General features: G+C 35.6%; 3 protein-coding genes across 3 annotated transcripts in view; all 3 read left to right on the top strand.

Moving 5' to 3' along the window:
* Positions 1 to 24,896, top strand: part of LOC134246436 (beta-1,3-galactosyltransferase 5-like) — a 109,726-nt gene that overhangs the window by 67,117 nt on the left and 17,713 nt on the right. The gene's annotated exons all lie outside the window — the stretch shown is intronic.
* On the top strand, positions 3,438 to 11,475 carry LOC134246425 (tubulin alpha-8 chain-like). The gene is made up of 8 exons (XM_062728784.1): positions 3,438 to 3,596; positions 5,081 to 5,309; positions 5,557 to 5,705; positions 6,060 to 6,212; positions 6,583 to 6,886; positions 10,273 to 10,533; positions 10,732 to 10,872; positions 10,999 to 11,475. Exons 1-8 carry the CDS (start codon positions 3,594 to 3,596, stop codon positions 11,121 to 11,123), a joined length of 1,365 nt encoding a protein of 454 aa, XP_062584768.1. The 5' UTR covers positions 3,438 to 3,593; the 3' UTR covers positions 11,124 to 11,475.
* LOC134246424 (uncharacterized) lies at positions 14,417 to 17,371 on the top strand. Its single transcript, XM_062728783.1, has one exon. It carries the CDS (start codon positions 14,774 to 14,776, stop codon positions 16,121 to 16,123), a length of 1,350 nt encoding a protein of 449 aa, XP_062584767.1. The 5' UTR covers positions 14,417 to 14,773; the 3' UTR covers positions 16,124 to 17,371.

Here is a 24,896-nt window from a genome sequence, read left to right as displayed (position 1 = left end):
GGAATGTTCAAGTTACTGGCAACCATCTAAGGGGTGCTTTGACAGAAAAGTGGAATAAAATCCATTTGAGAAAGATAAATTCACTGATGAACTCCATGGAGAGGAAAACCAAGACTGGGACAGGTGCGCAAGGGATAAGACTAGGAGAGTTTTTATTTTTCACTTTTGGGGGGTACTGTAATAGTTTCAGTAACTTGTGAATTATCTGTCAAAATAGATTGGTTTCTTATTCAATAGAGGGATAATTTTTTTCACAATGACTTCAAAAATTACATTGATTTCCACTCGGTCAGGAGGTTTGATGTAGGGGCAAGGCTATCTTAAGTACGGGTACTGGGAATTCTTACAAAATATTCTCAGCTCTTGTGTATTTAGCATATAAATTAAGTTTTGGTTATGATGAGCTAGGGTGCCTTCTTCCAGAATTGTGAATTTCATGGCCTCTGGGTCAGGAGTTCTGGTGACAGGACAGAGCTCTATGAATTGGCTATTGAAAATGCATGCATTCCTGAATTATCTTCTTTCTGCCCCAAGGTATTAAGTTGATACAATGATTTCATGGCTCTATATAATAAGCAGAGGATGACTGTTCCAAAATTATGAAATCATGGCCCCTAGGTCGAGAATATTGGTTTTAGGGTTTGTCTGTGTTGAAAATGCATTATTTCTTTGAAAATCTTTTCTGCTCTTGAGTATTAAGCAAATATAACTTAGTGCATGGTTATAAAGGAATATTTACATCCACTGAATATTTATACCCCCCGCTTGAAAAGCGGGAGGGTATATAGTAATCGTTAATTCCGTCCGTCTGTACGTCCGTCCGTCCGTCTGTCTGTCCGTCCGTCCGTCTGTTACGCTTTGGGGTATCCATCTCTTATCCGCAACTCCTCTCATACCACTGAATGAAATTTGATGCAACTTTCACAGAATCTTTATTACATATTGCCATTGTGCACCACCTATTTTACTTTTTCATCCGACACATATTTTGGGCTTCCCGGGCACAGGAAAACATGGACTTTTTCACCAGTTATAACCATATGGCAGGCGGGGGGTATCATTTAGTGAGCTCATCGCTCACAGTACCTCTAGTTTCTCCTTTATTTCTTAAGAAAACCCATTGCGTTAATCACGGCATGAACTACATTAGGCATGTCGTCTGTACAGATTTCTTGATCAGTGACTGTTCCATCAATGAAACGTATAAAGACGTTCGCATCATTAATACAATAATTAAACTTTTTAATCCTTCTTTCAATGATTATTTAAACAGATATAAATATAAACAATAAAATGTCGTTCTTTGTTTGTTATTACTGGAATTAACGGTCGCAGCTATTGCAGAAAAAATTTGCATAACCCGCTTACGCGGGTTATGTGTTTTTTCTGCAACAGCTGCTTCCGTTAATTCCAGTAATAACTAGAGGTACTGTGAGCAATGGGCTCACTAAATGATACCCCCCGCTTCCCATATGTGTATAAATGGCAGTGTCCATGTTTTGCTCTGGGAAACCCAAAATATGTGTCGGATCAAAAAGTAAAATAGGAGGTGCACAATGGCAATATGTAATAAAGATTCTGTGAAAGTTTCATCAAATTTCATTCAGTGGTTTAAGAGGAGTTGCGGATAAGAGATGGGTACCCCAAAGCGTAACAGACGGACGGACAGACGGACGGACGTACAGACGGACGGACGGACAGACGGACGGAATTAACGATTACTATATACCCTCCCGCTTTTCAAGCGGGGGGTATAACAAACAAAGAAAGCATTTTATTGTTTAAATGTTGTCTATCCAAATGAATTTCTCTATCCTTTGGTCTAAGCTCATTGGAGCTAGGCAGAGTTTGATTGATTATTTATAGGAAAAAACTCTTTTTTGATTTGAAAATATTCTTTGCTCCTGTGTATCAAGCAAGAAATTATGTGCACAGTTATGACGAGTAAGTGTTCATCTTCCAAAATTCTTCATTTCTGACCCCTGGGTAAGAGATTATGGTAAGAGGACGGTACTAAGTTAAATCTATATGAGAAAATTATTTTTCTGTAATCCTTAGTGTCTAGGAGGCTAACAGAGTATAAAGTTGTACTCATTAATTATATAAACATTTTGGAATAAAAACCATATTGCAAGAACCCCTTGATTAATTTTTTTTTTTACTTTGTCACAGACTTTTTTGGATCAAGGGCTTCTATTTCTGATAATAATAGGGATGTGTCCCTTTAACAAGAAAGATATCTCAGAAAATATGAACAAAAAAGTGGTCAAAATCAACAGCTTAAAAACTTAGACTTTTTAACTTTATACACATCCTTTCCCAACGATAAATTAAAATCCAGGCTTTTGGACATCATTGACAGATGTAATTTTTAATAAAAATGGAAATCGTAATTTACTTACCTTGTCATTGGTCATTTGCAAAATTACTTTGTTAAAAAAGATTCTGATTGTACACACAAGTACTCTGAGGTTGATCTCAAAAAGATGCTTGAGTTTCTGATTGACAGTTTGGTGATTTTGGAGACCAGATCTTCCAACAATCTATTGGAATTCTCATGGGTACCAATAGCGCCCCGTTATTAGAAGACCTATTTTTGTATTCATTTGAAGCAGAATTTGTGCAAAATCTACTGCGTGAAAAGAAGAAAACATTTAATTGCTATGGCCTTCAACTCGACATTTAGATATATCGACGACGTATTGTCAATTAACAGTATACATGTTGTAATTTCCATTCTTATGTCGACACGATATATCATAGTGAGCTTGAGACAAGAGATACCACAGAGTCTGACTCATCTGTTTCATATTTGGATATATTTCTGGAAAAAGACGTTAGTGGTAATCTAACAACCAAGCTCTTATGATAAACGTGATGACTTATTAAACTTTTCTATCTATAGCAATATACCTTCATCACCTGCATATACGGAGTTTATATACTAGTGTGACTGTCTCAGTGATTCGATACGCAAGAGCATGCTCTACGTATGGACAATTCCTAAAACAAGAATATCAACAGTCTCCTATAAAGTCATCATTTCATAAAGTACGTCATGGTTTATGAATTTTCGGAAATAAAGGACTTCACATAAATATTTAGAATATTGAGAGGTATAGAATACTTTGTCGTACAATTTATCACGAGCGATTCTAGCACATGGGTCTCTTTTTTTTTATTTGCATGTAAACCTTAACTTTCTTTTTACATCATTTCTCGGTTATGTTGAGACCAGTTGAATTAAATGGAATCTGAATCAATTTCTGGAACCAAAGTGGTCAAGTGAGCGATGTTGCCCGTATGCATTTTTTCACCAAAATTCCAAACCTCTAATAGTGAAAATGATATGTTCAAAAGAAAATTAACAGTGAATGACATCTCAATAACAAAAATGTGAAGATAAAATACAAGTTAGAAGGATGCCGAATTTTTTATTCGAACTAGCAGCGGAGATGCTGCATGCGAGTGACGTCATCATGTATCTTCAGTGAGAGTCAATTTTGTCTGATTCGCGTTGTTCTTTAACACACCCGTTGAAAACCGGTCGAGGAAAATTTCATTCGTTTTGGATTCTCTTGAAAACTTTCGCCATGGTAAGATAGTTGAATTTCTTTCTATATGCAATAAAATATGTTTTTACACAAGGAAAATTAAAAAAAAAATTATAGGAGTATGGTGATAATTTCATGTTTAGTTATTTTTTTTTTTAATTTCAAAAACATATCTCGTAATTCAATTAAAGCCGAGCATACTTATTATTATTTTATTATTTATAATTTTTTAAAATATTTTTTTAATTTATAAACTTTGAATTTCCTGTAATTAAGTGCTTCATTGACTGGCTGTAACCATCCCTAAAGCGTTAACATTAAATCCTGCACTTCACGGCTTCTGTTGAACATTGGCAGATGGTAGGAAGGCACGCGAATCTCGGTCTAATGGCTAAGTAGAGGAGCAGGATAAGACAACACGCCATTGACTTCTTTCTCAGGAATTGCGAAAGTGACATCTTGTATCAAAGATATGAAAAAATTATTAATACCAACTTCTGTTTTGAAAGCGAAAAATAGTACATATTTGATTCTTTTTTATCATTATTATTTAAATGATACTGCAGGTTAAATGCTCAATCAACAGAATGCAATTGATAATTGAAATGGTGATCATGCACTTCGAAACTGTTGTTTGTGGCTATTTTTTCTAAAAACATGAGGCTAGTGACCAGTGGTAAATAACGGAAGTTCAAATTCTTTCGCAGATGGACAATTGATCTTGTAAAAGAACTTTTAATCCTCTTTTCCGTGTTAGCAACTTTGGAACAGCACGGGCTTGTTAAATGGTTTTCATTCATTGTACAGTAATTAAAAAAATCTCAAATTTAAAAAGAACAGTAAATCAAATTACTCTTAATCATTCCTGCATGGTGATTTGTTATACAGCTTTACGTTTCATGACCGATGCAAGGGGGTTTGCAGACAAGATTTCCCTTTGCTGTGAGTCATTGTAAAAACAGATTGTTTTATTATTTCTCAAGACGAGAAACAGATTTTAAAGAGAGAAACATAGCAGATAACTGTGCATCACTTTGTAGCAGATGTGATGTTACGTAAAATTTTAGAATATAGAAGTTTCCTCAATACAACAAAGAAACTCAGATCGGTGGGAGTGATGTGCTTATACATGAAAGCATGTATGGCATCATTTAAGTCCTCATTAATTGTATTCATGTGCCTTTGGCGACGAAAAGTTCCTAATTCAATGTGCAAGTGTATAGGTCAAAAACAATTCCAATGAGATAAAAGGGTATAAAAAATACTAAGTAATATACTGATTTTTACCTTTTAACGTTTTTAACGTTTTTCGTGTTAAAAAAAAGGAAGTTATGCAGTAAGTATGAAATAATTTGAAACATAAGAATTTTCTTAATTAAACATCATATCATTAAGTAATTGAACACAGCATGAACACTTTCTGTTGCAAAATTTTCTCAAAGTCCAAAAATTATTTCATTAGCTAATGAGCTTCTCCAACTTTTACCTGTAATATTAGAAAGTTTTCTTATTTGATTTGTCTATAGAGAGAATGTATATCCATCCACGTGGGCCAGGCCGGGGTCCAGATGGGCAATGCATGCTGGGAGCTCTATTGCTTGGAACACGGTATCCATCCCAATGGTCACCTGATCTGTGACAAACCAATCGCCGTCAACAACGGGGACGAGTCCTACAACACGTTTTTCAACGAGACCAGCGCGGGAAAACACGTGCCACGTGCCATTTACGTGGACCTCGAACCCAGTGTAGTGGGTTTGTATTGAATACTTAGTGTTATTTAGTTAAATCATTTACACGTGCTGCACAAGCTAGCACAAATGTTGATAAAGTCAAATCATGCATGTTAATTTAGCATTTATCCGCCATTTTAGGATTTTCAAAACGGTGTAGTTAGATACCGGACACAACCTACATGTCGTATTCAACCAACTTCCTTAAATTCTCTAACGCACATGTTCAACTGATCTATTTTTTTATGATATTGATCAATTTTGACCAGACGAGGTCCGCTGCAGCAACTACAAACAACTTTTTCACCCTGAACAACTGATCAGTGGGAAAGAGGATGCAGCCAATAACTATGCGAGGGGACACTACACTGTAGGCAAAGAGATCGTTGACCTTGTGTTAGACAAAATTCGGAAACTTGTACGTATCACTGGTGTTGTTCATAACTTCACATGCTATTTGAAAATAGCATTTAATTTCTATATTGTATACTTCCCCCTATGTTTAGGTAGTAACATACTGCTGTAAGAGTTTTAAAATAACTCCTTAAATTCTTGAGAAAAAAGCATTTGTTGTCAATTTGAGATAAAGCTGAGGAGAGGATTCAAAATAAAACTAAAACAGAATCTTGATTGGCATTTTTCTAATGTTTTATTTAATTATTTTATTCCGTGATGAGTTACCTGTCCCTCTTTTACAGTCTAACCAATATACCGGACTTTAGGGTTTCCTTTTCCTCCACAGTTTTATGATTTACCTGTCCCTCTCTTACAGGCTGACCAGTGTACCGGTCTACAGGGTTTCCTCGTCTTTCACAGTTTTGGGGGTGGAACCGGTAGTGGGTTTTCTTCCCTGTTAATGGAAAGATTGTCAGTAGATTATGGGAAGAAATCTAAACTGGAATTTGCCGTATACCCAGCCCCTCAGGTAGAATATAATTTTAAAAGAGCTTCATTCTGTTTGGGTTAATTAGATTGTACTTTTTAGAATTTTTGTTTTCAGTGATTTTCAGTATTATTATAGTAATATATTGAACTGATTTACATTGCATTTATGATAATTTACGAAGTTTGTATTCCTACATATATTATGTGTATATGCACAAAAGTATTTTAATTCTTGGCATAAAAACAAACTCCTCGGGATTGTAACTGTTGCATGGGAAGGCATTTCCAATTTCAACAGCCTCTTTCTCACATAAAATATTCAAGGAAATGCTTAACGACTCATTCTAAGTATTTAGCTATATACAGTTGTATGAGTTTAAATTGTATTTAATTATGTACCCTTCTTTTAGATATCAACAGCCGTGGTAGAACCGTACAATTCCATACTCACGACACACACAACTCTTGAACACTCCGACTGTGCTTTCATGGTCGATAACGAGGCAATATACGATATTTGTAGGAGAAATCTTGATATAGAAAGACCCTCCTACAAAAATCTGAATCGTTTGATTGGTCAAATCGTCTCCTCCATCACAGCCTCGCTTCGATTTGACGGCGCGCTGAATGTAGACTTGACCGAATTTCAAACTAACTTGGTGCCCTATCCCAGGATCCATTTCCCTCTCGTTACGTATGCTCCAATCATTTCAGGTAAATAAACCATACACGTAAATTAAGAAACATAATGTATTTGAAACGTATATAGATATGATATATGAAACAAAGAGTATGTAAATGATAGAATTATTCGTCAAATTTTTGAGTATATGTATCCACAACGTATGGTATTGGTGTGTTTTTGTCCATTTATGAAAATTTTCAATGTTTTTGATAAATTTTTACCTTTTACTTGACTCTTTGACAGAATTATAATTCTATATGTAGCTCCAGGCTGACTCGTTTCTCATAATTTCAAGGAAGGAGCTTAATACGGTTCCGGTACTTAACGGCTTTAGCAGAATTATGTAGAAAATAGGGTATTTTCATGACATTCAATTTGAAATCATATGAAAAGTAAACCGGATACCTATATTAAATTTGATATTGATTTAAAGAAGAGGCCATGAACATACTAATTACCGTTTTTTGAGAGAGTGTAGGCAACCTGGATACACTTCCTTTGTCGAATATGGAAAAAAAACCTCCCAAATTCATGACTGGTTTTCTTAATTTTTCATGACAGTTTAAAATACAGTTTTTCATCTTGTTTACCCACAAATTATGCCCCGAAACACCTTATTTGACCAAGCTAAAGTCGTAAAGCATCAATAAAGGATTTTATTTCTCAAGTTCCTTTCATTTACTAGATCTTGACCTTAAACAAAACTTAAATTTCTCTGTTGAATTTCACGGGATTGATAACTGCGGCGGATCCAGGGGTCTTGTAAAGTGGGGTGAGTTTGGGTAGGGGTAGGGGCCCAGCGCCACACAAAAAATAGATTTATTTTATTTTATATATTTTAAAGACAAAAAAGGGACTGGGCCCCCATGGCTCTCCTTGAAATTCACCAGTGGATAAAATGAGTAAGTTTAGAACATTAATATCGATCAAAATTTCTTGCTCCATTTAATAATCTCCGAAGTCATGATGACGAAATAGGACGTCTTGGGTTTTCCGGATAACAATATAAATATTGACACAGGGTAAATGTATGCTTAATGTATAATGAAAATAAAAATCCGTCATGCTTTACAACAAGTTTGGTTTAATATTGAAAATATTTTGTAGAGACCACAAACAAAAATCTTTAAGATCAAGTCACGTGTTGTGAGATGCGATGCCTGTCTTTCGTAAACACACAAAAGTTTGTCTTTAGATTAAAGTCTACAGGGTGTGATCCTAAGTTTGAGTCAGCTAAAACTTTGGAACAAATATGGAACAGCGCTAGTATACATTATTCATACAAACAACAGAAAAAATTAACACTATCCTTTGTTAAACACGCAAGCAAAAATAAAAAGCTAACAACAGTAGCTTAGATGCTTCGATCTTTGCGATGGAATTACATGTAATACACCGTATAAGCAGAATTTTTATCGATATATAATTTTGGCATTATTAGCGAGGGTGTTAAGATCGGTAAAATTTAATAAAATTAATTGCGATTTATTTGTGATTACTTCTTTTTTGGATATTTCAAAATCGCTGAAACAAATTATCGCTAAAATAAAATACGAATTTTTAATTAGGAAAAATCGCTATTTGCGTTACGCTAAAATTTCCACTTCGCAATACCGAACTCAAATGTGTCACACTGCTCTCTTATTCATCATATTGATTTTAATATACATGAAATCTCCTTTCTGGTTCTTGATAGGAATATAGTGACTGATCTCTACTTTTAGTTCACATTTTTATCTTTCTATCTGCTATACGTGACTCTGCCATTAGTACCCAAATCTATGCTTCTTTCTGCTGCACCAAAAACACATGTCTGTAGTTTTAAGTATGTAAAGTTCTCATAGAAATGTACTCTATAGCGTTTGAAACTCATGAAACACTTTTTTACAGCATAGATATTGCTCTCCACTCCAAGAGACTTTTGGTTTCATACTCACTTTCTTAAGACTGTTCTATTGAATTGTTTTTACTAATTTTTTAGCTCACCTGAGCCGAAGGCTCAAGTGAGCTTTTCTAATCAAAATTTGTCCGTTGTCTGTCATTGTTGTCGTTGTAGTCATTGTTGTTGTCGTCGTCGTTAACTTTTCACATTTTCATCTTCTTCTCAGGAACCACCGGGCCAATTTCAACCAAACTTGCTACAAAGTATCCTTGAGTAAAGGGGATTCAAGTTTGTTCAAATGCAGGGCCACGCCCTCTTCCAAGGGGAGATAATTATGAATTAGAGAAAAATTAATGGCATTTTTAAAATATCTTCTTATTAAGAACCACTGGGCCAGGAAAAATGAAACTCATGTGGAATCATCCTAGGGTAGTGTAGATTCAAATTTCAAATCATGACCCCCGGTGGTAGGGTGGGGCCAAAATGGCCGATCAAAGTTTTACACAGGAGTATATAGGAAAAATCTTTAAAAATCTTCTCAAGAACCACTGGGCCAGGATTAGTGATATTTATAGGGAATCATGCTCAGCTAGTGTAGATTCTAGTTTGTTCAAATCATGACCCCCGGGGATAGGGTGGGGCCAAAATGGTTGATCAAAGTTTTACATAGGAATATATAGGGACATCTTTTAAAATCATCTTCTCAAGTACTTCAAAGTCATGACTAGTAATATATATATATATATGGAATCATCCCCAGGTGGTGTAGATTCTATTTTGTTCAAATCATGACCCCCAGGGATGGGGTGGGGCCACAATGGGATCTAAGTTTTACATATTAATATATTAAAAAATCTTCTCAAAAATAGCAAAGCCATGATTAATGATACTAGTATTTATATGGAAGCATTTTCAGGTAGTGTAGAATTAAATTTGTTCAAATCATAACCCCCAAGGGTAGGGTGGGGCCACAATGTTGGATCAAAGTTTTACATGGAAAAATTAAGGGAAAAATCCCAAGAACAGAAAAGCCATGTTTAGTGATATTGGCATGTAATTATAAGCATCCTCATGTATTGAAGAATTAAATTTGTTAAAATTATGGCCCTTTGGGGTAGGGAGGGAAACAATGGGGAATCAAATTCAAATTATTACGAAGTAATATATAGGAACAAAATGTTTTAAAAAAAATCTTTTTTATCAAGAACAGCAAATTTATATGCTGCATTGATGTATTGATATAAAGGCATTCTTAAATGGTATTAAAATTCAAGCCCCCCCCCCCCCACCCCACCAAACCTCAGTAAACTTTCAGTTCTGATCTGACATGTGTTTTTTCTTAGCCGATGTGCTCAGGTGAGCGATGTGGCCCCTGGGCCTCTTGTTTATATTTCAAACATTGTTCAAGGAACTAACTGTAAGCTTGACATCTTTTCCTGAGTGACTGAAATGTATATTCTGATTCATTATATTAGATATCTAACTTCACATAATTAATCAAACGTTAATGTGTTGATATTAAAAATTTTACAGCGGAGAAGGCATACCATGAGCAGATGTCGGTGCAGGAGATCACCAACGCCTGTTTCGAACCCAGTAACCAGATGGTCAAGTGTGATCCCCGGAACGGGAAGTACATGGCCTGTTGTATGTTGTACCGCGGTGACGTGGTCCCTAAAGATGTGAACGCAGCCATAGCGACCATTAAAACAAAGCGCTCTATAGAATTCGTGGACTGGTGCCCTACTGGGTTCAAAGTGGGCATCAATTATCAACCCCCAACCATAGTGCCGGGTAGGTCAGAGTTGTTTTTTTTTTTTTTAATATAAATAAAATTTATATTATTATTTTTTTTTTACATTACATGGGAGTCTACCTTTCTCTCTCTTACATTTTGTAAGCCAAACACTGTAAATGAAAATCTTTAGTCGATGATAAAAGGTAATTCCACATGCATTTATTTGACCTTCAATATCTGTTCACTTGGTTTAGGAGATGACCTTGCCCAAGTCAAGAGAGCTGTGTGTATGCTGAGTAACACCACTGCCATTGCCGAGGCTTGGTCAAGACTTGACCATAAGTTCGACCTTATGTATTCCAAACGTGCATTTGTACACTGGTACGTAGGTGAAGGTACGTATTGATACGTGGGTGTGTGTTTTTTTTTTAATAAATGGCATTAGGTGAAATATCTTTAATTTACTTGTGCACACGCTTATTTGACGATGAGACAGATGATAATGATGATGATTGTGTTAGGTATGGAGGAGGGGGAATTCTCGGAGGCTCGGGAGGACCTCGCCGCCCTGGAGAGAGACTATGAAGAAGTGGGCGTGGACTCTGTGGAAAATGGCGCGGAGGAGGACGAGACAGAGGAATATTAAACCGCAGAGAGGACCAAGATTTTCTCGCGTATTTTACGTGTTGTAATATAATCTGTTTGACTAGAACAAAGGGAGATTACCAACATAAAATGTCATGTAATGGGGAACAAACTGTTTCATCGAAAATAACTTAACTTTCCCTCCTATAGCTCAATGTGCATTGCATTCCTCATGTCTACAACTCGTGTGACATAGGTACTTATATCAAAGACATCGAACAAATGTACTAGTACATACTATGCAATATATTATGCGTTCATTTTCATCTTAAGATGATTTCCGATGGATGAAGCCTTTCGTATTTGTTCTGTGTTGCTGCTGGATGCTTAATATGTTTATTTCGATTTAAAAACATTAGAATTTAATATGTTCAGATTGAATCAAATGATTTAGAACTATGTGTACGAGTAATTAGTCAGAATTATATGCATTTTTACCTTGCATTTTTGTACATGTACTATGCTCCTCCATAATAATAATAAAAGAATCGTATAAAACTGCCCTGTCTTCTATTTGTATTTTTGGTGATATTTTTTAAGGTATTCAGTCCCTAATAGGAGCAAATTCAATGAAATTGAATACATAACAGATATGTAGGCATTGAATACTCAGTTATTCAGACATAATTCCCATTTAAACCATTAGTAGGTATAGTGGGATGCGTCCTAATTTATGACCTTGAATTTTGGTAAGAGTTATCTCCCCTTTTCTTAATTAATGAAAAAAAAATCAATTTAAAAAAATTTAGACGGTAAAAAAATTGTTTTCAATTGTCATACTATTTTTAATGTTTCAATGCATCTTTCCACCGCAGGATTTATTGATATTCAAATTATTTGAATTTTTATTTTGACAAAAAGCTTTTCCCCATAGACTTCAATGCCGTCTTTGTTAATTAACTACTGCTTAATTAATGACATTTTTTAAAACTTCCTCACGGACAATCCTTTTTGATTATAAAATGCTTTAATATAATATCAAAGTATTATGTACTTGACAGACATTTAAGGGTAGAGAATTTGGTCCCATTAGGGATGGAAATCCTTAACAGGCAGTATATTAAGATACTAGCCTTACACAAGTCCTTAATTTCAAAACCACAAGGATCGTTAAAATCCAGTTTGGTATTGAAAGAGAAGGGTACATTGTATATCTAACCAGAGGATTGTGATGATATTGTAACGTAGCTGCAGAACTGTAGCTCTCCGAAAAATATATTGATAGACCGGAGAGCTTCAGTGCCACCCTTTGAAAAAACTATATTTATTGCGCACAAAAAGTTGCGCTTGTGTATGGATTAATTCTTCCAAATTTTTACCTCAATTGCAAAAATTTAGATTTCAAAAAATTCCGTACTCTTCTATCAAGTACTTTCGTAGTTGACGTCTACACGAAGCGCGTTGGGTCGAATTATCTTAGAAAACAAAATGAGAGTATACACAGACGAAATTTTCGATGATCTCAATTTCAGGGCCAGGAGGGCTATAAACAACAACTATAAAGTATGTTTTGTTGTGGAAACAGTGAAAGATTATGTTAGGAATACACGGTTAATAATATTTTGAGATTATAATTTTAAAGACATGGAGAAATAAATCGATAAACAGCGCACTTTTTTGTGCGCAATAAATATACAGTTTTTTCAATGGGTGGCATTGTAGCTCTCCGATCTGTCAAATTATTTTTTCGGAGAGCTACAGATCTGCAGCTATACTAGTATGCACTTATTTTAGTACTAGTATGCACTTATTTTAGTCTAGTACTTTTAATAAAGATCCTCGAGTCTACTTATGTAAAGGGAAAAAAATCATTGTAAAATCTACAACCAGCAGAAAACAAAAGGATCTTAGACAACGTCGTATGTTTAACAACATAGATTTCTCCAGGTTTCTCGCAGTTTTCAGTTATAACGATTCATCTTCCTTCTGGCGTACACAAAAGAATTTCTATGAAATTTGCGTATACAAATTCATATATGCAAACTCCTTTCTGATCCGCCATTTCTGTGGGACTGCATTCCATGTTTGTCCATGTTAGCTGTTCGTGTCTTACTTCGGACATCTGGAACAACTGGTGGAGTGACATAAATACTTTCTATATCGAACTTTCAGCTGAACCGTGTGCGCTTACTGAGTATCTTATATGCCATACTCCTTGGTCGCGCTCCAAACACCAGAATAGAAACACACGACGTTGCGGCTTTCCAAATAACAAACTTCCGACTTATATGCTTCGGAACCGGGGGGGGGGGGCTAGAGGGCTTAGAAATGGCCGATATCCACTGAATTACGCAGCGAATTGACTTCGAAAAATTAAAAAATTAAGTTATACTGAAAATAAACATAAAATGTAGAGGAGTAGCATTTAATTAAAAAAAGTTTACAAACAGACCGACGGACACCTTACCATAACAGAGGGACTCCTCTGGTCTCTGGCCACCTTAAAACCTCTACATGAGGTTTTATTGCAGATGGTTGTAATTGCTGTCTTAATTAATTTCTGTGATCATTGTATATAACTTTACAAAAACGAGGCAAAATTCTTCTGAAATTTGAAATGTCTTCAATATAATTACAACGCTTAAATGAGTAACACTCTATTAATAAACTAGAGAATTAAATTAAAAAACTGACGAGTGTGCGGTTTGCGAGTTCAAAATGGTTCTTGTATGACGATACATGCCTGTCTCCCTCTGACGTTTGTCTGTCGCCCTCTGACGGGGTCCGTCGACTCCGTGTTAACCAAACCCCGCCCCCACAAAGCACCTGTGTATCCCGGAACGTGCTGTGTTGTAACTTGACCTGGGTAAAAGGACCAAGATTGGAAATTCCCATTAGATCATTCATTGAACTTCTGATATAAAAATGTAAATAATTAAGGAAATGACTTTGCTTTATGACATCAATGACTTTTAAGTGTGTTTTCCATCTGAGATCCGTGCATTGATTAAAATAAGTATCAAAAAGATTTTAACTAAATACGCGTACAAATTTAAAGTTCCAGGTCCCAGTATAATTTGTAAGTTAATAAAATGCTAATATTACTTTTAACAATATTAATGATCATGGTTTTCTGTTCCTGTTTCATAAAAACCCTTGTATTAATTTTTTTTCAAACATTCTTTAACCCGAATAAAAATTTTACATTTTAATCTGGTAAAAAAAATTTGAAATTTCCAGAAAAATATACATGTATATATATGGAGTCTGAAACTAACATAATTGAAGATTTTAAAAAGGACAGAAACCCGTTATCATTTGGGTTTTTCTTCTTTAAATATTTGATCATTTGCCGAATAAAAATTATTGCAGAGTCAAGTATTTTAATTGAATAATTAATAAAAAAAATTACCACGGAAACAATGCTACATATATACAGGTATGTAGTGATTGCACCGCAGTTGTCATGACAGCTACTGACGCCGGAATTCCCTAATTACCTGATTCCCCTATATGTCTACTCATGGGTGAAGACGTAATCAATTAATTAATTAAGTTAAACTTTATTTTGTCATGAATAGGACTCCAAATCACCGTGACGTTCCAATAAGTTAAAATTAGGCATGATCAAGCATGACAGGGTATTTAAAGCAAACACAGAACTATACACATAATACATCGATGACCTTAAATGTTGGACAGGGTCTTTGAATGCGCATGTCTTCAGGTAGAAACTCCGTCGGAAGTATTGATCTTGAGTCAGGTATAGTTCAAAGCTTATACCAGAGTGCCGACCACAAAATAATCACATTCAATACACTGGAGTATAAACAAAGGGACGTTAGATTACATGAATTTGTTCACTGGATTTTCACCCGAGGTGGAAAAGTGATGAAAAATGATGACATGAAACCACCGTTAAACGACAAAGCGTGCATGGATACGCCAATTGGCAACCCTGGTGTCATCATGGAGAAAACCAAACCCGGGCGGACCGACGGTAGACGAAAATTGGTAATTCATTTCGATATTCGGAACACTGTGCTTGTGGCCGATTCAGTAACTAAAGTATCGATGGAACAAGCATTGAATAGTTTTCTGACTGGGGTGGCGTGGGGAAAGGCTAACAATTCAGAGTGGCACTGGCATTCCTATACTCCATCGCTCACCCCTCCCGCCCCTGGGACCACAACCATTTACAAGTTTCTAGAAAAGTTACTGGTTAAAACTCCGGCAGATCGTACCATGCTCAGGATTGCCACTGGGGATTTTACCCATACAGCAATGGGGGAGGGCTTTCTTCCGGTTTTCCAGGATCATTTGCATCACTTAAGATGGAGGCACGATCCTGTGGAACATCTTACCATGTGTGGCAAAAATGGAAAGCATTACCACTACATTCTACCGTCCGTGTATCGTGTCATCTATAAGCTGTATGAAGACAACCGAGATTTCTCTATAGTGTTTAGGACTTACGGGTTGGATGCTAAAAACGTACTCACTAGTCTTTCACACGGTTTGTCAGGCAAACACCCTGAATTTCCCACTCCTTTGGACATCGATGTCAATTTAACGCCTGGTAAAGTCTACAGAAAACCGGACGAACCTATTGTTTTCGAAGTTCAAGACCAGAAATCTAGAAATGGAGAGGGGACTTCCTTTTATATAGGGGACCGTGACAGTTACACAATGCTCAGTCAGACGGAGGGGATATGTGCCTTTCAGGACGATTTTCCGTGTTGGCAAGGTAATAACTATCATCATCGAAGTGCCAAACCTCTGTATATAGATCCGTATGATAAAGATGTACACCACATTTTCTTTGATGACAATATTCGGACGTTCGAACACGATAGTATCGTGGATGTGAGAGTGTTCGAATCACCGGAAGTTAAAGAAGCGAGAAGTATTTCAAACAAGGAGGCGGTCGAATATGAGAATATGAACATGGTTCAGGCGGACCTTTTAGAGGCCATTAAGGATGCTGACTACTTCGTGAAAGCTGTACAGACTTGTGAAGAAAGATATTCTAAATATTTGGAAGAGTTTACAAATAGTTGATCAGAACCCATGTTTGGTTAATTTCTTTCATTAATACTTACTAATATAGAGCAGAGATTTATGATTTTATTGAATTCATATATGGCCTATAACATCTATATTGCAAATCACAATAACGTCACTTGTTTATCGAGGGAAAATTCCGTCTTGAATAATATTAAGTATATATTTCTTCATTATGGAAAGTTGCCAACTTTTTATTATCAAGATAGACTGACCATCAGAGCTTTAAATTCATGCTGCCACGTATATTGGTTACGATTTATTGATCAGCTTAATGTTCAAGGTAGTTTGGAGGATCAAATGGTGCGTGAATACAAGTTGTTTTATTTTTAACAGTTGCCATTACATTGAAAAAAGAAATAGAAATTCCTCATAGATCCATTAAGTTCTAAAATTCATTTTACGAATTCATTTTTGGACTGGTTCATCAAACTATAAGGAAATGGTTTCTATGTTCTAAATTTTGGATTGCTAGTCTATAAATACTAAAACAAAATGTCCACAAGACCTTTAAATTTTAATTCTATACAGACTTTGCACGTAGTCAAACATAAGGTTTAGGTGTCTTTCAATGACTATACTGCGCTCAATGTTATAAATTTAAATTCTTTCGAAGCCAAGGACAATGTTTAGGAGTAGAAATTTAGTGTACGTTATTTAATCTCATTTCAAAATACATGTATCAGCTGTTTTATGATTCATTTTTTTTTCATGAATTTAATGTCCTACATTTTTTTTTTTTTTTGCAGCAAGTATACAGGGTTGATCATGTGATATTCGATATGTGATACAAATCAAAAGCAATTGTACATGATGTTTAATTTAAGATATTTATAGATAGATTTATGTATACAGCGTTTACGTCCATTTTCCTTACTTATCAATATACATTGTACATCCAGTTTCGGACGTTATGTGCAATACTTTTTTCTTGTTCTTTTGCTTGCGAGGTTACCAGTATAGAAATGCAACCATGACAAAGCAGAATCAATCTTCTAACGTTCCTCAATTTGTTGATTGCACTATAATACAGTTTCAGTTCATTTATTGCTCAAGACATTACATTTTATGACAGGATAACAATAAAACTAAGTGTTACATAAAGAAGTAGTCGGGTAAAGTACAACCTCCATCGAGATTATAAAATATATTGATTTTTTTTTATTGAGTTTTAAACAAAACTCAAAAATAGTCCCATGTACCAACATTCAACTTTAGAAATAAATGTTTGAAAAAATGAATAAACTGTCTATAATACTCAAGTTATATACATGTCTGTGTTAATGAAAAAAGGAGGACCTGAGTGAGAATATTATGTTTTCGTAGTTATATGTCTAGGTCACTTTTAAGCCGATGATCGGGAGACCAATTTTTCTGGTATCGAACGTCGGCTGAAAGAACATGACCGGCCGACACGATTAGCGGGCGACACGGAGCTATGGAATCCGGATAAGGCCATGTAATTCACTATCGCATCATCACACCATTGAATTTTGGGTCAATAGTGCGATAATGCGATGATGATGGTGCGATAGAACGACAGAGTGAATATCGCTTCATCGCCATCGTACCATCTCGCCATCGCAATATCGTGTCATCGCAATCGCACTATCGCTCCATCGTACCATCGTCATCGCATTATCGTGTTATCACATTATCAACCCAAACCTCGATGATGCGATAGTGAACTGCGTGGCCCTATCCGGATTCCATAGAACATCGATGATTTGGCAGTTTTTTTTCTCCAAAAAGGTAACCTAAGTAATGTTTGCAAGGTTAAGTGGAAAATTTTTGTAAGATTGTGTCACAATGCTAAAAATGTGTGCAAAATTTTGCAAAAGTTCGTTACATAGAAAACGACAAAAAGGTGCATATCTAAGCAGCAAAGAAAACTTAACTTGAAGTTTCTTAATATTTTACGGATTTATTGTTTATCTCTTTTCCATTCAAAAGATATACATGTATATCAATCCATGCATCAAAATTTTGTTTTGTTATGTATCCTCAATAGGTTAAAAAAACATAAGTCGACCAATCGTCGCCCCATCAACGAGTTATGAGGTACAGCCGTCGGCCGAAATTTTGGAAACGGCTTATTGTCGAACGACGGACGACCGACTTTATAAACTGACCGCCGGTGGTCGGACGATGATGAAGGTTGGTCGACGGATATTGCTTCAATTGAAGAAATCGGTATCCGACGCAGAAAAAATATACATGTATAATTTGGACTGATGGACATAAAATTAGTCGGCCGACGAAAAAAAAGAGGTCAAAATCGGGCAAGACAGCGTCCGATGAACTGCCGACTTGTCACCTGAAGAATCCCATTTTTGCTTCAAAAACCTTTGGCCATTGGTCGTTTTCAGAAATGTGACTGGGGTTTAAAGAAATGAATTTAATATCTATCCAAGTTATACTGTATAACCTGGTTTGCACAGTTTATGCTTTATACACCATCGCAAAGCGTTTTATTAAAGCTTATGGGTTATACCAGTATACGTCTTTGTTTTCTCTGTGATAACTCTTTGAAAGTTAGTTGAGTTGATTTCTTGACCATTTTACCGGAATGTTAATTTCGCCAAGCGATATACCAGGAGCTAAGGAGGCCTTTTTTTTTATCCAATCAAATGACGCGTCACAATCAAAATTGAATTTTATATCATCACAAGAAAATTGTTGTTAATTGTAGAAATTTATTGCGTGGACCCTGAGGTCCACGCAGTAAATATATAACCGAGGTTAAACCAGATGCCATGGGCAAACGACAGGCTACGCATGCGCGAGAATGCTAGAGAGTTCGTCCCTTAGGCAACTTGCCCGTAGAATAATTCGCTCTATTCGAATATGCCTTTCATCGGCAAATCGCGATCCGCATATCGTATTTATATATTCATTAGCGGATCCGATTTTCTCTCTTATACATAAATTATACTTTTATATACAAACTAAAATTGATTCTATGGCACAAGCATTTAAAAAAGCAGGAAGAACTTGCAGTATAAAGATGCATGTAACTTAACAACTTGAATAAAAAAACGTCATTCAACGAATAGTTCTAGCTTTTAAAAGATATAACAAGTTTTCACCGGCATTAGTTTTAAGCATGAAGGCTCGCAAAATAATTTGATATTTCAGCAATCCAAATACCGTTTGATAGAAGTCTGTAGCAAAGGTTTTTAATGGGGAGTGGGGGGGCTTCGACAAAACAAATCTGCATACTACAGAGCTGTGCTACACGTGTACCATCAGATCTATTTTTCCCATGATAGATTTCTTCCGTATAAATCCAGAACAGTTGTCAAGTCTTGGCCGTTATGGGTTACATGTATCGAAATAGCCCGATTTTTTAAACTGACAAAACTAAAGGCTAATCGGAGATAAAATTTAACAATTTTGCTTAGAGACTACAATCAGTCATAAGTAGCAGATCATTGTAAAAAAAAAAATTGTGAACAAACCTACATAAATATTCATTACACCTAGAAATTTTCTTAAATTGAATTTCGGTTAGAAACACATGCATATGGTCCACGTATTGCAGTCCTTTTTTAAAGGACTGCAACTTGTCTACCCATTATACATGCGCTTCATTAAATCTTAAACCCCATTTCCTCTTAACGCTTCCCGTGCCTGTTTTAAATACATTAAGATTAAACAATTTGAAAGAGATGGAGATCCGACGTAAAAGAATTAAATTTAACATTTAAAAGGGTCAAAAAAAAAATTAAACTAAAACAAGAAACAAAATTACACTACATTTTATTTATGTTATTATTTGAAACGTATATTTCTGTGTCGATCATAACGTCATCTAAACTTTTAAATTTTAAAACAAATTAAAATATTTCGTACATATACACTTGTACAATCTATTTTCTAACCAGAGAATGTCTTCCACTGTCAACAGCTGACCTACTGTCAACACTTGTTGTACAAGAATCTTGTACAAGTTTTAAACATCGAAATTCTAAGGTTAAAATCCTAATTAATTACTATATTCATATATAAAGATATAAATAAAATAATTAATAAATGATAAAATATCGTCTTTAGATAAAGATGATATTTTATCAATTATCTTTAAAACTATAATATCTAAGATAATTCATTTTCTCGGTTATTAAAGAACTATTATGCGACGTAAAAATTAAAAACAAAATAGAAAAAGTCCTTAAAAGGATCGATAGATTGAAAAAAAAACTTTTACTGATAAATATTTTGATTTTAGCTACACTGGTTTTAACTTTAACAATTTTCCATTTAAGGTACATTGATACTCTGATAAGAGAGATAACTCTTAATGACACAAATGTCTATTATTCCTTCATAAATTTGTCAAGTTTAAGTGCCTTTTTTGTCAAATTTTGCCCCGCAAGCCATGCTATAATTGTTTGTATTTTATTCAGCATATACATTTCCTTTGAAAAATCATAAAAGTTAAAGAAAAATTTCATATGAGTGAGCAGAGGGTTTATGAACCTTAAATATGAAGATAACGAGCAGTATTCTTGAAAGCCCAAAAGACATTTGAAAGATACAAATCAGGAGCAGAGCAAACACGGATATTGTATTTCCATCTAACATGCAAAACTATGACTTTAAACAAGGCTATTGATACGTTGTTTCATGAACATTTTAGTATACAGCTTGTCTTGTTTTAAAAATTGATCGTACGTAGGAAATGTGTTTCAGACTTTGTGGTTTCTTTTATTTTTTTGAGTTTAAGATATATCGAATTGACATAATGACGTTATGATTGGTAACTGATAATAAAATTATGTCGTCGAGACATCTAATGGTCGAGCTGAAGGCCACAGCAAGTGTTTTCTTCTTCTCATGTAGCAGTTTTGAATTAATATTAATTTTGCTTCATGTGCGTCTGCTAATAATGGGGTGTCATTGTTATCCATCGGAGTTCCAACAGATTGTTGAATTAGGCATGATCTTCAACTTACGCCTAAGACCAAAATTCAATTCTGTTAATTACTTTCTAATTTACATTATATTGAAAATGGTTTAAATCTTTTTGGAAGAAATATATAGAGAGACATTCATTTGTTATGGGGAATAGTTGTATAAAAGTGTTCAAAAGGCGCACGTACTTTTTGTTATTATTAATTTTGGTAAAATGTTGTCATGTTCCATTTTCTATGTTATATATATGTTATTATGTATATAAGTATCCAAAAATATTATTTACACTATTTGTCGAATATACTGTTACATACAGTAGTACTCATGAAGTTTCTCCTTCATCGCTGTAATTTTTTTCTGTGAGGACTGAGGAGTGAGAAGGCAAAGGCAGAGGCTTGGAGACTGGAACCCGCTATGTATCTTTGTAAGGATTTTAAAGGAGTTTTGGAATCCATCATACATGCAGTACCTGGTCCTAAGACTGTCAGGCGTAACGTAACGAGAACAACGTAAATGCAAAATTCAAAAAACGGAAATTGAAAAGCTTTTTATCTCTATAGTACTTAGTATCATGATGGCCCTTAGATTTAAAAAAAAACTTTTGTAGAACAACAAAGCCATGATTATTTATAACATGATTGTATAAGGAAGCACTCTCAGATAAAAGTTTGTTTAGCTCGTGACAACTGCATAACGGTAGGGTGGAGCCACCATTTCCCCCCAAATTTTACAAAGGAATTTATATAGGGGGGGGGGGGCTGCTGATAAAGAACAAGGAGAGACATAACAATGCCCTGAGGATCGGTATGACCCATGGGTCTCCATCTCTTGTTGTCCCCCGCTTTCGCGAAAGCGAGGGGACATTAAATCTCATTCGTCTGTCCGTCTGTCAGTCTGTCCGTCCGTCACAAAAACTTTAACCTTGGTCATATCTTTTGATATGACCTAACCCTCCTAACATTACACCAGCAGACGAAGACCTAGACATAGAATGGGGACCTCCTACTAAGGAGGAAATCCAAATAACCCTGAAACAGGTGAGGAATGGCAAGTCTATCAGCAGGGCCTGATAATATTCCAGCCGAGGCACTTAAAGCTGATTTTGACAACTCAGCCAACATACTCCACCCACTTTTTCTGAAAATATGGGAGGCAGAAACAATCCCAGAAGAATGGAAAGAAGCATTCCTCATCAAGCTGCCAAAAAGGAGACCTCAGCGATACAGTGGAATAACATTGTTGGATGTTCCATGGAAGGTATTTAACAGGATCATACTGAGCAGAATGAAAGAAGAAGTGGATGATAAGTTACGTGACCAACAAGCTGGATTTCGTAAAAATAGATCTTGTACGGACCAGATAGCAACGTTGCACATTATCATCGAGGAATGTGCTGAATGGAACTTCTCCCTCTATGTAGACTTCATAGATTACGAGAAAACCTTTGACAGTGTTGACAGGGAGATAATATGGAAACTTCTGCAACGTTATCGAGTTCCTTGTAAACTGGTAAATATCATCCGCAACTCCTATGAACACCTGACATGCAGGGTCATACATGGAGGACAACTGACGGAATCATTTGAAGGAGTTCGTCAGGGATGTCTTTTGTCACCCTTTCTGATTCTTCTTGCAATAGACTGGATAATGAAATCATACAAGACGATAGAAGAAATGAATTACAGTGGACACCATGGTCAGAGCTAGACGACCTAGACTTTGTGGATGACCTGGCACTCCTATCACATACCCAGGCACAAATGCAGGAGAAAATTCAACAGTGGTAGAAACATCAGCACAGACAGGACTCAACATCAACATCACAAAAACAAAGATCCTAAGAGCAAACACACTATCACATGCTCCATTAAATATAGAAGGTCAGGAAATAGAGGAAGTTGAACATTTCACCTACTTTGGCAGTATAGTGGACCAACAAGGAGGAACAGAAGCTGACATAAAGGCAAGAATAGGAAAGACCATAGCAGCATGCCTGCAACTGGGAAACGTCTGGAAGACCAAGGGAATAACAGCATGCATCAAAGTCAGACTTTTAAACACCAATGTTAAGGCCGTGCTTCTCTATGATTCCGAGACATGGAGGATGACTGTTGCCACATTAAACAGGATCCAGACATTTGTCAACTCTTGTCTGAGACGCATCCTCCAGATTAGATGGCCCGACAAAATAGGTCACACCAGTCTAAGGCAAAGAACAAACCAAACCCCTATAGAAGCAGAAATATTGCCGAAAAGGTGGAGGTGGATAGGGCATACTCTACGCAAGCCACATAAAGAACATCAAAAGGCAAGCCCTATCCTGTAACCCCCAAGGAAAACGTAAGGGGGGGGGGGCAAAGCGCACCTGGCGGAGAGTCTTGGAGGCAGATGTCAAAAGAATGGGGAAGAACTGGAAGAAGGTAGAAAGCATTGCTCAGGATAGAGGGGCCTGGAGGAATCTTGTCAGCGGCCTATGCCCCAAAAGGGATAAGTAAGTAAGTAAGTATATCTTTTGAATGAGAAGAAATAGGGCTTTCATATTACACAAGTATATTACCTGTTACAAGACCTTTCTAAATACACGAGGATTTTTGACCCCGTGACTTTTAAGTTTGACCTACTTAAAAATAATAATAAACATTACTTTGAATTGGCCATAATTTTCGAATGAGAAAAGGTAGGGCTTTCATATTGAACATGTATATCACCTGTGACTAGGGCTGGGCAAAAATATCAATATTTCAATATATTGCAATACAGTGACAAAAAAATATCGTATTGAAATACCTTTTTGTAATTTCGATATTTCGGCAAAATTCTTAGACTAAGGAATTTTAACATTAAGTATAAAAATAAATGTTAGAAAGGTTTGTTATGAAGCCAAACAGTAAGACAGAAGCTGTATTATGGTTGTATTTCAGAGCACAGCTTAACAAAAATCAACAAGATTTTTTTTCTTTGGGTAAATTATCATAGTTATGTACATTCTGCATAGAAATGAAAGTCAATATAAGAAGAAAATGCCATTTTATTTTCATTAAAAATATTGCAATACATATTGCAATACAATTAAAAATATCGCAATATATCGCAATACGAAATCTCTGGCCAATACCCAGCCCTACCTGTGACAAGACCTTTCTTAATATACACTATAATTTTTGACCTCATGATCTTGATGTTTGACCTACTTTAAAAAATGTAAATTTTTCCTTATAACTTTTGATTAAGAAGAGATAGGGCTTTCATATTTGACATATGCATTACCGTGTGCCTGTGAGAAGATATTTCCGAGCATGCTATGATTTCTTACCTCTTGACCTTCACGATTGACCTAATTTTCAAAAAAAATTTAACATAGGTGATAACTTGTAAAGGACGTTTGATAGGGCGTTCATATTTGACATAATTTGTTATATTAAAAAAAAAACATCTCATCCACAAAGACACCTAGCTGCAGAACTGTAGCGTTATGGTTTTATATATTAGTCTTTGACCATAACGCTACAGATCCCGTAATGCAAAAAAGGTGCAATTTACGGCAAATTTTTTGCGCACTTTTGTGGAGAATTTCTCCACTTTCCAGCAGCGGTCAATCAACTACTTTCACTCCCTAATTCTAGACACATTCTGTAGCCAATATGTATATTTTATCCACCTCCCAACCATTTATAGCTCTCTCAACAGGCAATAAACTCGCTTGAAATTAATTTTCAGCAATCTAACAAATAATTATCAGGCGCGTAGCTGCCTATACGCAAGTACGCAAGTGCGTACACATCATTTTCAACAACAAAAAAAAAGAAAAAAAGAAAGAAAATAAAAGAAGAAGAAAAGAAAAAGAAAGAAAAAA

Source organism: Saccostrea cucullata, unplaced genomic scaffold, assembly GCF_032062105.1.
Source record: "Saccostrea cucullata isolate Sc308-1 unplaced genomic scaffold, CSIRO_AGI_Scuc_v1 ctg532, whole genome shotgun sequence".
In the NCBI taxonomy this organism is placed as follows: domain Eukaryota; kingdom Metazoa; phylum Mollusca; class Bivalvia; order Ostreida; family Ostreidae; genus Saccostrea; species Saccostrea cuccullata.
Note: the sequence above shows the minus strand (reverse complement) of the source record. Positions and strands in the feature narration are given on the sequence as shown.